At 36.4% G+C, this 14170-nt stretch overlaps 1 protein-coding gene across 1 annotated transcript; it reads left to right on the top strand.

The window, feature by feature from the left end:
• Window positions 1-9429: 9429 nt before the first annotated feature.
• Window positions 9430-13611, top strand: smfn (small fragment nuclease). Its single transcript, XM_079862004.1, has 7 exons — window positions 9430-9701; window positions 10159-10242; window positions 12377-12454; window positions 12539-12650; window positions 12723-12831; window positions 12971-13024; window positions 13179-13611. The coding sequence occupies exons 1-7, from the start codon at window positions 9465-9467 to the stop codon at window positions 13294-13296; spliced, it is 792 nt and encodes a 263-aa protein (XP_079718130.1). The 5' UTR covers window positions 9430-9464; the 3' UTR covers window positions 13297-13611.
• Window positions 13612-14170: the final 559 nt, after the last annotated feature.

Below are 14170 nucleotides of genomic sequence, written 5' to 3'. Positions count from 1 at the left end.
TGTATACCTGACTGCTGCAGAATAATTTCGGCATTGGTAGTTTTGCCACTGAAACATAAATTCAAGGCACAAACCGCTCTGAGTGTAACGTCACAGGTTTCCATCTCTTCCATATTACAGTAGTTATGGCGTGAATGCAGCATAAGCTCATTGTTTTGGTTGAGGAGGAACTGTAAAAGGCGGCTGCTGTTTCGGATGCGGCGTTCGGTGACTGACGTCTGTCTAACTCTGCATTCAGAACGAATGCAATAATTCATTGGACACACATTTTATGGTCCTACGCCTTCCACAGATGATATATACACACACGTAATACATTTAAGGCTGAGCCACACCAAAATCTTTTTTTAAAAGCTTATAGGATTTTCAAAGTGTGAGAGGCCACAAACATGACGATAAGAAATCATAGATTTAACCGTTTTGTTTCAGTATTTCAGAGTCCCGACTGTGAACACGGGAAATCTCGCAAAATCTCTTGCATCAAACGTGACTTTAAAGTGAACAAACATGGCGGACGACCCGCAAGAAGAAATGGCGCTTACAGTGTATGGACTGCTTTTTACAGAAAATTTTTCGGGGGAAAAAAATGTTTAGATGAAGTCACGGAGACGGTGTGAACATGGACTTTACCTGTACAGCGTGAGCTGGAGGTGAGATGAGTCTTCCGTCAGCTCGCTTCCTGATTGGGTATTGTTTCGTTTCACATGATAATCTCCAGAGTGATTGGTTGAATATTTGTGAGGGGCCAGAGTGAACATGTTGAATATTTACGATTTGAGTTTGGGGCGGCTCCGATGTTCTTCCGAGCAGATTTAGCGTCTCTCAACACACCTCACACCACAGGAATCTGATCAATTAATCTGTAGAACCATCAAGATAATCTGGACTTTGCCTAGGATTATCAGAAGGGGAGAAATCAGTCCAAAATCGCTCCGATTATCTTGCAGTGTGGCGGGCTTTAGACCACTTCACTTAGTGATTGCTATCAGGATGTGAAGAGACTTTCAACCAGCATAACAAAAAATGTTTCTGGAACAAATCACCTACCCTGCCTTTAGGTGCATTCGATTTCCCTTTCAAGCAATTCTCCTCCAATCAGAAGTGCTCATTCTCATTCAGGTGGCATTTGGCTAAACTAAACAAATAATTCTGCTCTGGTATTTGGGATTTCGCAAGAGGCCCTGCCCTCACCTCAGGGGCACCAATCACAGCAGGAGGCCAACGAATGAGTGATTAGACGCCAGGCATGATTTGACCTTCAGGCTTTGTGTTGACGAGCTTTAAAATACAAAAAAAAAAGAGTGTGACATGATCCCTTGATCTCCTTCCCTGTCTCAGCTTGGACAACAACACATTTTTTGATTGCCTGCACACACAAGATACACTCCCTCTGAATAGAAAACAGCTTTTGAATATTTTCTCTCTCTCAGAGAGTTCAAAGTCTATTCCCATTCAGTAGTCTACTTAGTTGTATTTGTGTCCTGAGAAGACAGAGAAGTGATTGATTAAATTTGTCAGTCTATGATGAATGCTTGTGAGCAACATACTAATCAGAGATTATTACGTTCAATACAAACGCTGTTTATAAAGTTCTACAGTATACTTTTCAGGGTACCATAACAGTGAGTGATTCCCCTAAATGTGTGCTTGGGCTGTACACTCTCACACCAAATACACAAATTCTGTACTATATCTGATTGTATGTAAGTGCAAACTCATGAAATCACTAAAAGAGACAGACTCATAACAGACTACAATGGTCACGCTGCTGTACATTTTTTAATTTACTGAAAAGAACCTTCTCATAAAAGTCATTTGTTCTTGAATCGAACCACACTGGTCACGTTGTATGTTTTTTATACGTCGTACAGCCTGCAAAGACAACTCATTAGAAAGATGCTTCTAGCCATTATTTCACAGTAGACGCCTTATTATTGCATCACATTCAACGCAGACAGCCCAGGTAAAATATGATTTTTCGGCGCTGAAGATTCAGCAGGAGGGAGAACCGCTTGTGAAAAGCAGTGCAAGAAACTTTGGACAAACACATAAAAAATGCTATTGCTGCACTGAGAAAACCATAATTCTAAGGACCAGAGGTGTTGGGGAGGAAAAAGACTGATCCAGAGAGGCTCATTAAAGGGATAGTTCACCCAAAAATTCTAATTTTGTCTTCGTTTACTAATATCCATCTTGAAGAGTAGTGCACCAGTCGCATTCTGCCAAGACATATAGGTTTGGAACAACGTGAGGGTGAGTAAATGAATGGTTTTTTTTTGTTGAACTATCCCTTTAAGTGTCAGTGAAGAGCTGAACTAGCATTTTCAGCTCATAAACCGCCTTCCTGCGAAAACCCTTTAAAGATAAAAGATCAACAAATCACCTTAAAAACATTCCATGACACATCAGCCCTCCATGTAGCACTCGGCTCTGAATGTGTACGCTCCGCAATTACACCTTACAGTAAGGTGCACACAGCCGACGCTCTGAAAATCAATCATTTGGGATTGTTTTTTACAGTTTTAATGGGTTCCTGTGACCTTGCACCTTGGATTCTTTGGAGCAGAAAGCACTTCAGACTTAAGCCTGTCGATTTTCCGATTTTAGAAATAAGTTGTGGCCAAATCATCTGGGTCAACAAAGATCCAGCCAAAAAGTTCAGAATCGGGAACTTCAGGCATTTATCCAGAAGGAAAGATGCTTTTAAAATAAATGTCTCCATGGTTTTGATATCCCAGGTGAAAAAGACGTAGTGTTAAAAATAGACTTGAAATTCAAGTATTGTGTTTATAATACATTTGTATTCCCAACATGCTTATTTGAAGTGCATTAAAAATACATTGAATTTCATTTTAATATATTTCTAAAAAAAAGTATACTAGAAGTACATTGGTAATAAATATATGCTTAGTTACACTTTTAAGAAATATGCTAAACACAAGCATACTTTTAGTATATTTCTAACAAGTGCACTAGAAGTACATTAATAAATATATGATTGATTATACTTTTAAGAAATATGCTAAAAACAAGCATACTTTTAACATTTCTAAAAAGTGCACTAGAAGTACATTGGTAAGAAATATATGCTTAGTTACACTTTTAAGAAATATGCTAAACACAAACAAACTTTTAGTGACGTTTTAGTGTATTTACACAAAACATACTTATGTTACTCTTACTTAAAGTAGATTTTATGTGTACTTTGTGTAATAACATAGCAAAATGATTAAGCTTTTAGTGGGTTTAAAATATATGTACTTTATAAACGCTTAGGAACGCTTAAATATTTATGTATATATCTTTGTACAGCATTTTTTACATTTACAATGTACCAACTTATAATGTATTATAAACATTTGTCAACTATTATTAAGCATTGCAATTCGCATATTTAAAATTAGATTTAGAAGATGAAGATGTGACATTCAAACTCTTCTGTTTCTTTGGTTCAGCCATTTGTAGGCCTAAGTTTGTAAATAATGCATTATTCACTTCTGCACATTGTTTTTCCATAACTTTTATTTTCATTTTTTCAGAAAATTGCATTGTGATGCTTAATTATTTAGTGATGTAATATTCATAGTGTGCTTTTTAGTAATACAGGTATAACTGAAATGTTCTAAAATATATATAAATATAGCTCTATTTCATTTCACTGATCATTATGTATTTTGTTCAAGAGATTATATATGCTGCTGTACTTTTTAAATGTACTCTTATGTATTTATTTTGCAATGTACTTAGCAATGTATTTGTTTTGCAAACAAGATAGTATGTTAAGGTTTTCTTGATTTCAGAGTATGTGTATGTCTTAACATTTAAATTTAATTATTTTTGCACTTGTAATATACCATTTTGAATAAAACAGCTTTATAATAAACTATTAGTGTAATGCTAATACATTTGAATGCTATTTAAATGTTTTTGAAGTACATTAAAATTAAGCTTCAAATATATTCTAACTAGTTTAAGAAATATGAAAGTATATTTTAAATTAACTGTAAAGAAATACACTTAAATGTACTTGAAGTGGTTCCATTTTAGCACAATGTAATATATATTGCAAACAGCTTAAAATTGATCTTGAAATACACTTAATATACTTGAAGTTGTTTAATTTAATATGCCCTTAGTATAGTACAATTTAAATATATTAAGTATGTCCCAAAAAAGCACAATTTAAATATATTTCCTTTTCACCTATGTGGCGGCTGTTGGTGACAGTGGCAGTTTGTGGGTGAGCTGATCTGTGCTGTGGATGATATCAGACGCCCGGCCTGCATTAGTCTGTCCACTTTATGGCTGCAGCCTGCGCTTTCCGTCCTCTTATCTGGCGAGAGTTCAGAAGTGACGGATGCATTAGGACATGCACTAGTAGCTTTCAAGAGCTTAAATCCATTTGCTGGATTATCACTTTGAGCCCCTGTGTAATGACATGGCTCAACCCCAAACATCTTCCAGGATGTCGGACACGAAGGGTCGTTTTTTAACACGACCCTCGTGGCCCTTTTTTAAAACACCAATGCTGCTAACATTTGCATTTTTCATCAAGCGCATGTAACTGGTCCTACTCGACCCGCTCCGAGAGGGATTTGAAGCGGTGTCTCTGGTATGAGAGGCAGGCGCACTAACAAGAACGCTAAAGACTGCAGTCTCTAACGTGCCTCTTGAGACCAGGGGAGTGAGGTTTACACACACAGCTCTTCCTAGCTTAGCTTGCCTCCATTACACTCACCCCTCCTAAACCTCACTGGTGCTGCCCACTGCACCGGGTGTGTGTATGTGTTCAATACTCACTGCTGTGTGTGTGCACTTGGATGGGTGAAACGCAGAGCCTCTTGAGGCCAAGGGAGTGAGGTTTACATGCACAGCTCTTTCTAGCTGGCCTCTGTTACACGTACTAACTCTTGTATTAGCTTCAGATTATAAAAAATAAAGGTTCTTTATTTGCATCAACGGTTCCATGAAGAAAAACAAAAAATCACACTTTGAAAAACAAATGAACATTAACATTAATATTTCTCACACATTACAAAACAAAATCATAATAAACAAAAAAATCACAAATTATCAACATAAATGGTAGCCTTCTGTTACTGTTTACAAAAAAAAAAAAACAAATTTTAAACAAATGAAGTGTGGAAAATAACTTTTTTGTATGCTTTCCTGTGTGCTCAACATGGATCATGGGTTCGATTCCCAACGAAATTATGCATGAACTATTAAAAATATATGCCTTGAAATGCAGTGGAATATTTCGGAGAAAAGCATCTGCCAAATGCATAAATGTATCTACATGCCCTCAAAGGATAGCTGAGAGGGGGTATTTTGGGTCTGTGGATCTGTGCCTCAAACTCACTCGATGAAAGTTTCTAGAAATTGACTAAAATTGACTAAATAAACTTCCACAGTTTGCTGGCAGACAGATGAAAACACAGTTGAATAAAGTTCTCAACAAAGTTTAATAGCAAGTATTCTCAAAAACAGGTGAGCAGCCATTAGCAAACACAACTAAACTGACCATAGTAACTAAAGAGAGGCAGGAAATCAAACAAATGGAAGGCATGCACTGAAGAAATACAAACTAAAAGTCCTTGAAATAAATTAAACTAAACGAAATGGTGACAACAGCCTTCAGAAACGCTTGTGTTTTCTCGGCAAAAAAAAAAATATTCCTCCACTTAGGCTACAAGAGAATGTGCAAACCTCTTTAACATCTATTTGAGATATTCAAAGAGGTGTTTGCAAGTTGAAATGCGAGTGCCTTACTTCCAGGACATTAATGCTCTTCAATTGAATAAAAGAAGAAGACGTCAATATAAAGGGGGTGGTGGGGCTATCTTGCCCTGAACTCAGGTTACCTTCTGTTTCATCATTTTTTTTTTTTTCAGTTCACTTGTTTGAATTTGTGCGCGCGCGTGTGCGTTAGTGCAAAACAGAAACTGAGGGAGAGGAATAATGAAGCCTGTCTTCCCATCATGAGGCCTTTCCCATGCCGCATAACTCTAGTGCCATCAGACGGCGAGCTTCACCATCAGCAGCGCTCTACGACTCTACTAATTATTCTCCTGCCTTTTTATTAGACTACAACCATTAGAGAGAGAGAGGGACATCATCATAATATCAAGTCTACCCCCCCCCCCCCCCCCATCTATCTATCTATCTATCTATCTATCTATTTCCCGTCAGACTGGTCTGAAGGAGGTCGTTGCTTTTATCACACAGATTACTTCACAGGGTGACTCCAAGCCATTAAATTCTTATCTGTGTCAGTGGTGAAATATGATGTTTACGGTCCTGTCTGGCTATTAGTGTTAGAATTGAGATCTTATATCCACAACAGGGGCGGTAGCCACTACAGAATTGATTAGGTGACCATGTAGCTTGATTTGAACGTGAAAGCTGTATTACACCACAAATAAATGATATACACCAAGCATTAAGTAGGTAATTATTAGGGACCATTGGCTGTGTGCACAAATATGAAGCGATAGGCTATCACCCTGACAACATTTAGTCAAAGATAAGCTCGTTAAATAGCCTACTAAAATAGACATAAACATACAAACCTAAACTTTGGCTTTTGGGATTTCGAGATATCGAATGATATACTCGTGTCTCTCCGGGATATTTTCCATAATGTTGTGTGTATTCAGGCCCAGTAATGGTCCATTTGCGCCATCTTATGGCCAAAGTGCGTTACTGCATCTGTTTTGTCCACGTGAAATCACAAAATTATTTACAACAATAAACCATGCTTTATTGGCATGATAATTGAAGGTACAGTATAGATTAAAACACATTGTAATGCTTATATACAGTTAATGTAGGGTAGAGTGGGGGAAAACGCCCCCCCCCTTAAGGAAAATGTGACATTACAGTGAAACAAAACATAAATGTGACTAGAATTGCCATCCCGGTTTTGAGTGACTATGGCAGGAGTTATTCACCAAATATTAAAATTGCTCAGCCTTCATAATTAATTAGTATTTTGACTAAAAATATAAAAATATTTTTGTACAAAGGGGGCGTTTTGCCCCAGCGGTGGGGTAAAATGCCCCCTTTCTTACCAACCAGTTTGCTTCATAGATCAACAGCAAAATTAACATGCAATAGTTTTTAATCTTTAAAAGTAAAAGGTAAGTAATGTATCAACATTTATATATATTAATATTTATTTCAGGAATGTCCAAAATAGCCAAATTCAACTACCTTCCATCAGTGATTTAACTGTGCTAGCAAACTAGCAAGCTAATGCTCACTTGAGGTAATTTTTTAATGTTTTGTTCAAATATTTTGATTTTACCACTTAGTTATACTGCATTAAGTGTAAAACAAAGGATTTGATAGACTGAAATATGTTATTATAGTAATTATGATAGAGAGAAACTATTCCCCCTGGAGGGCGTTTTACCCCACAAGCTATGACTTTTAAAAAAAAAAAAATTTTTTTTTAAATATAATTATTTTCCTTATAAATAACTTATGATCTCAAACTACAGACTTCACTATTCATCTATCATACATCACTGCAATATCCTGCAGAACAATATTCTCTTATACACTTGTTTACTAATATCTGAAAATTATAGCATTTAGCCTACCATGCAATCCTCTTCTCTTCAAATATGTCGCTGGTGTCAGCTTCTCCATAGAGATTTGTACATCCCCGTTATCAACATAGTGCATAGCAACAGTAAAAATGTATCTTAACTACCTCTAGTTGTTATTTTGGGAAAAACAGGTGGGGGGCGTTTTACCCCAGGGGGGCGTTTTCCCCCACTCTACCCTACCATGTTTAAGCCTTTAAATAAATATATAAAATACACGTTATAATTCTATTTAATGACCTAAACAAAAATACTACTACTACTAATAACAACAATGAATGTGTTAATATTGCATAGCAACGACACGACAGACGCCACGAGAGAGCAAGCGCTTGTGGAAAGGAGAAAGCGGCGCGAACCATGATGACGACGAGGAAGTATCAGCAAAGAATTAATTGATTTCTAGCCTTTGCATTAGCTTTAGATATATTTATGGAGATGAGAAATGAAATAAAAAGCCGTCATTATGTCATTAATATCAGTCCGTCAGAAAAGCAGTTCTAGGTTTATTCTTGGCTGGATAGCAGGTTTAAAAAGCCCCTTTAAAATTTAATATGAATGCAGTTTTCACTCTCAGAAAAAAGGGTACAAAAGCTGTCACTGGGACAGTACCCTTCAAAAAGATTGTAATATGTACCATTTAGGTACTAATATGTACATGTTTGGTACCAATAATATGTGCCTTTGAGGGACTTAAATGCACTCTTTAGGTGTACCTTTTGAAAAGGTACCGCCACAGTGACAGCTTTTGTACCTTTTTTTCTGAGAGTGTTGGATTAAATAAAAGTACAGTCAAGTCAAATAAAACACGTTTTATCTCCTATATAGTTTGGTAACACTACAATAAGATACCATTCATTAACATAATGCGTTATCTAACATCAACACACTGAACAATATATTTTTACAACATTAATTAATGTTTGTGAATGTTATTTAATACAAACACTTGATTGGTCATGTTTGTTCACTTCATTCATTGTGCATTAAATAATGTTAACATAAATAATGTTAACTTTTGATTTTAAAAATGTATTTTTAAATTAACCCCAAGGAGAATAATTGCGACTGTAGGCCTATAGCCTATATATTGTTTATTGTTAGGTCATTTTATCTAATGTTATCTAACAAATGGAATCTTATTGTAAAGTGTTTTTAATACTACAGTTTCCATCTTTGTAACCGTGATATGCACTTTAATATATGTACATTTAATCTAAATTAAGCTTTGGTACCGAAATTGGTACCGAGAACCGTGGATTTTCACTGGTATTGGTACCGAATACTGAAATGTTGGTACCGTGACAAACTAGCTCTTTTAGGAACGTCATTGAAAAGAAAATAACGTAGGTAATGTTATTTTCTTTTCAATGACGTTCCTTGTTACATGTTCATTGCTGGATTTATGGAAAAACATCAACCAATATTGCATATCCATAATTATTATAATGGATATAATTAAAGAATACTTACACTATAACGTAAATTAGAAGTGTAACGCAAAAAAAAAAAAAAGAAAAAAAAAAGAAAAAAAAAAGGATTTTTACACCTATTTTGAATTTTACTCGAATACAAATACTTTTCCCCCCTCAACAAATACAAATACAGATACAAATACCGGCTGCTTTGCACACCCCTAACACGCACACGTTGTATGTAGTAATAATAATAATAATAATAATAATTACCATCAATTACATCAAGTGCAAAACTATATAAAAACATTTAAATTAACAATGTTGGTCAACTAGTAAAGCGCATACTCTGTTACCATGGAGTTTACTTATCTGCCGCTGACCTACTGTTGCGCCGCGCTGGTATTTACGACACTTGCGTTCGGAAGACGTCAGTATGCGGGCACACATGTGGAGTGCAACCGCAGCGCGTGTTTCAGCATTAAGAGTCCTGACTCGAGTCTGCGTGTCATCACAGCGGGTTAAAGCATTCCCACCAGTGTTTACAGCCCACAGCCTCTCTCTCTTCAGTCTATGTACCTCTGTGCTCGCCAAGGGTTTGATGTCAAGACGACCTCACAGCAGGAAGATGTCACAGTCCGTGGCGCAGCGGATGGTCTGGGTGGATCTGGAGGTAAACAGCGGTTGAACAACACAATAAACGACACAATAGTCTTTTTACATGATTTAACTGATTCACACTTTAAGTCAAAATCAAGATGTTTTAACAGAAACAATGTATGACCACAGTATTTGACAGCAGATCGATGCTGAATGACTTTGCATAGTTTTATAGTATTTCGTTTTATAGTGTGTGAAATGATTGCATCCCTTTTCAAACATGCCATCTGCTTATATAGCAGGTCCAGTACAGTCTGTTCATACTTCTTTGGATAAGATTGGGGCTAGTCACTGCAGCTGAACTGCTTGTTTACAAGTTTTTTGCACACAGTCTCTGGTTTTGGATTCACCCTACGCAGTTTTTAATCCAGGAACTCTTTGCAAATATCTTTGGACTGACGAGTGATTGTGCAGTCATAGGTTGAATGACTGGTTTTCAGGGTTGCATATCAATGTGTTTCTTGTTTCAGATGACAGGGCTGGATATCGAGAAGGATAAGATTATTGAGATGGCTTGCATAGTTACAGACTCTGACCTGAACATCATTGCTGAGGTTGGTGATTCTTTTTTGCTTGGAATAAAAGTCCCATGCAGTGAGAACTGGGCCATGTTCAGTCTCCAGCAAATATCAGATTTTTTTTTTTTTTTTTTGCATATGCAGATTTTATCCAGATTCATTTTTGTTGAATTTGAGGTGATCTATATACCACATACACTTATAAAAATGCCAGAATTGGCTTTTAAGTTCAAGTTTAGGTAAAAACTACATTTAAAACAACAAATGTTGTATCAAAAAATGCTGTATCAAGATAAATGGAATAAATATAAAATTCAATAGAATATAAAAGGATCATACTTCAGATTCTTCCAACAGGGCAAAGACTTAAAGGTCCCATGGCCAAAAGCATATATTAAAAATGGTCTATAGTGACCAAATCCCTGAAATGTAACTTCTTTTTTTTTCTTCAGGAAAATCAATGTAATATATTAATGTAATATAATAGATTTTGTGATACTATGCAATATTTATAAAAATGTTATAAGCCATTTTTTTTTCATTAAAATTAATATAATTGTTTTTAAATAATTGCAATATTTCAGATTCAAATGGAGTGAAGGCCTTTAAAATATCTTCTTTTTTTTTAAGTGAGAATAGTGCCATCTGGATGTGTTAACAATTTACAAACTTGTGTAATGTCACAGCTCTCTATAAATATATAGAGAGGCTTTTGGATTCCCTATAATTTATGTTTTATAAACAAATACCGTGATTAGCCTGGAGGTTGTGTGTGTGTGTGTGTGTGTGTGTGTGTGTGTGTGTGTCAAAACGTGAGAGAATGAGAGTCTTTTTGAATTCATTGATTTTATGTCACACATTCTCAATTAACAATTACCAACGCACACCTGCAGGTGTAGGTGCGTAGGAGAGAAGACCAAAAAAAGTTACAAAAAAAAGGAAATCCCGCACACTATCAATACTTGCAAAAAGTATCAAAAAAAAGGTCATGAGACCGAAACGTTGCTAATAAATATGTTTGATACTTTTTGCAAGTATTGATAGTGTGCGGGATTTCCTTTTGTTTTTTAGTTTTCACATATTCTCAAAATCATCTCTGATGCAGTTTTACCGTGTGTGTGTGTGTGTGTGTGTGTGTGTGCGCGTGGGTGTCTATTTTGCACTCAAGATGTTTAGAGATGAACTAATTCATTGCTTAATTTTTTTTTTTTATATATATATATATATATTCCATTAATTTCCTATGTCGGTCATTTTGATAGTGAAGGTGCCAAGTGTTCCTTTTTTTAGACTCTTTAACACAGAGTTCTCAAACCGGTTCCACGGAGGGCCTAGTGTATGCAGGTTTTTGGTCTTTCCCTTCAATTAGTGCCCAATTAAGACCTAGACTACCAGGTGAGGGGAGATCTGAACCAATTAGTGACCTACTCAATCAGTTTGGTTCAAGGTAAAAGAGAAAACCTGCATACACTAGGCCCTCCGTGGAACCGGTTTGAGCATATCCGAATTAATATTTGTTTGTGTTCACATAGCTAGTCACCAAGTGTCATCCCATACCAATGAAGCAAAAAAAAAAAGTAAAAATTAAAAACGTTAATTTTAGTCAGTCAGTTCCGACCGAAGAGGCCCAGAGGGTTAAACTGTGTAAATAAATACTTTTACATTTTTTTAAATTATTTTTTTAGTTATTTTAGTAGGTATTAGGGCCCCATTTTAAGTTTTGTTGTTTGACTGTGATATCTACAGTAAGTTTTAGAATTATGCTGTTAGCTTAATTTTTATCATATCTGTTTTTATGTATATTTTGCAATATGTGTATGTATGATTTGTGTGTGAATGTTTGTTATTACTACTGTCAGTATCTAAGGAAAATGTCCATCCAATGACCAATAGAATGAATAGTAAAGTACAAACATAAAAAAATCTAATAAATACATTATAACCCATAACCCCCTATACACAACATCAATAGAGAATTTTTTTTAGAAAAAATTAAATGAATTAAAATATTAATGTCTACAAATTTGTTCTATCAAAAACGGGAATGTCCCTCCCCAAAATTCCACCTGCCTCTAATGTCTCGTATATGTCTCACTCCTCACCACCAAATAAAAAAAATATGCCCATACTGGCTCTTTAAAGCTATAACCTTCTTTTTTATTGTTGTTAGGGGCCAAATCTGATCATCAACCAACCAGATGATCTGCTTGACGGCATGTCAGACTGGTGCAAAGAGCATCATGGGAAGGTGAGTACAGATTGACGCACGTTCTGAGTGTTTCCTGTTTCGCCTGAATGAGCTTGATGTGTGTTTTGTGGTTTGTGTTGCCAGTCAGGCTTGACGCAGGCTGTCCGGGACAGCCACATCACTCTCCAACAGGCAGAGTACGAATTCCTGTCCTTCGTCCGACAGCACACGCCACCCGGACAGTGTCCTCTCGCGGGTAACGCACGACACCAGCTGCTCTGTTTCTCTTGCATGTTACAGGTGTCAAATTGTGCCTCTTCGTCCACAGGGAACTCCGTTCACGCCGATAAGAAGTTTCTGGATAAGTTCATGCCGCAGTTCATGAGACATCTTCACTATCGCATTATAGACGTGAGCACCATTAAAGAGCTGTCCAGGTTTGTTCCCCATTTAGGTTTTGTCAGATTCCCGAACGGCCGCTGTTGCCACATTAATGCATTCAGACGTGCTTCAGCAAGTACAGGAAGAACTTGATGATGTCAAAATACATGTTTTTTTTTCCATTCTGTTTCCCAGACGATGGTATCCAGAGGAGTACGGTCTCGCACCACAGAAAAAAGCATCGCACAGGTCTGTGTGCTTAACAGGTGTTTCACAGCTGTATTATCGAATGCCACATTCAGCATCGCAGGAGAGGCTTCCATGTACTTCATAAATATTAAACCCTAAAGGAGAGCTGTTTTGTCTGATCTCAGAATACTGTTGTGTCTGTTTGAATTTTCAGAGCGCTGGAAGACATCCAGGAGAGCATAAAAGAACTGAAGTTTTACAGAGCGAATGTTTTCAAAGTGAAGGAGAAGAGAAAAGTAGTCGAAAATGGCGACAAGACGCCTGTGAGCTAATCTCCGAGCCGATCTGGAGTGCTTTTAGGATCTTCCTCACATTTGGATGAAAGCTTGTGTGAATACTTGAGAGAGAGATAGAGAGAGCAAAGTCCTCACTGCTTGTTTCCTGTTTTATTTGTTGTCACTGCAAATATCTTAGTTTAAAAAGAGAGGAGATCCAAAAAAACCAACTCATTGTTTTGAACAAGTTCCTTTTTTATCCTTTGTGTTCCTTTTAGGGAGTCTGATTTGTTGTGTGTCAGTGTGCAGTAATGAAACAGAAGTGTGTTTGAAAAGGTCACTTTTTTGAAATAAAAATCATTTGTTGCGGTTTTTGAAGGATGGTTAATGTGACTATTCTGAAATGTTGTTGCTGACCTGTTCGTGCAGTAACCTGAACCAGACGACAGATGGCAGTACACAGTCAGGTAATATCTGTGATCAGTGGGGTTATTCACAGTGCTGGGTAGATTACTTCATAGTAATCTGAGTCTACTGAGTCCAAATTAAATGGCAAAAATTGTAGTTTGTAAGGTAATGTAATCAGATTACTTTTGACTTAACTCATTTATCACATTGATTGAATAGGATAATCTTGTACATGTAAAAATACAAAGAGAAAATATATTCCATTGTTATCAAAAACATGAAGCATATTAAATACACTTTCTCAGACGATATTGTGGTGGAGCTGCAAGGGGTTAAACTGATTTCCAAAGAATAATACTTAAATTATTCGCTGAGTGATAATTCAAATAATTAATATGGAGGTGATCAGATGCAATGTTGAGAAAAAAAACATTTTAAAAGTGAAATGAGTTCTGTAAATGCTGTGGGTCTCGGTGCAAATCCACAAAACTGGAAGACCTTCTGAACGCATATAAGCAGTAGA

Source organism: Squalius cephalus, assembly GCF_949319135.1.
Source record: "Squalius cephalus genome assembly, chromosome: 24".
NCBI classification, from domain to species: domain Eukaryota; kingdom Metazoa; phylum Chordata; class Actinopteri; order Cypriniformes; family Leuciscidae; genus Squalius; species Squalius cephalus.
The sequence above is the reverse complement of the archived record's forward strand: the minus strand, read 5'-3'. Positions and strand labels throughout refer to the sequence as shown.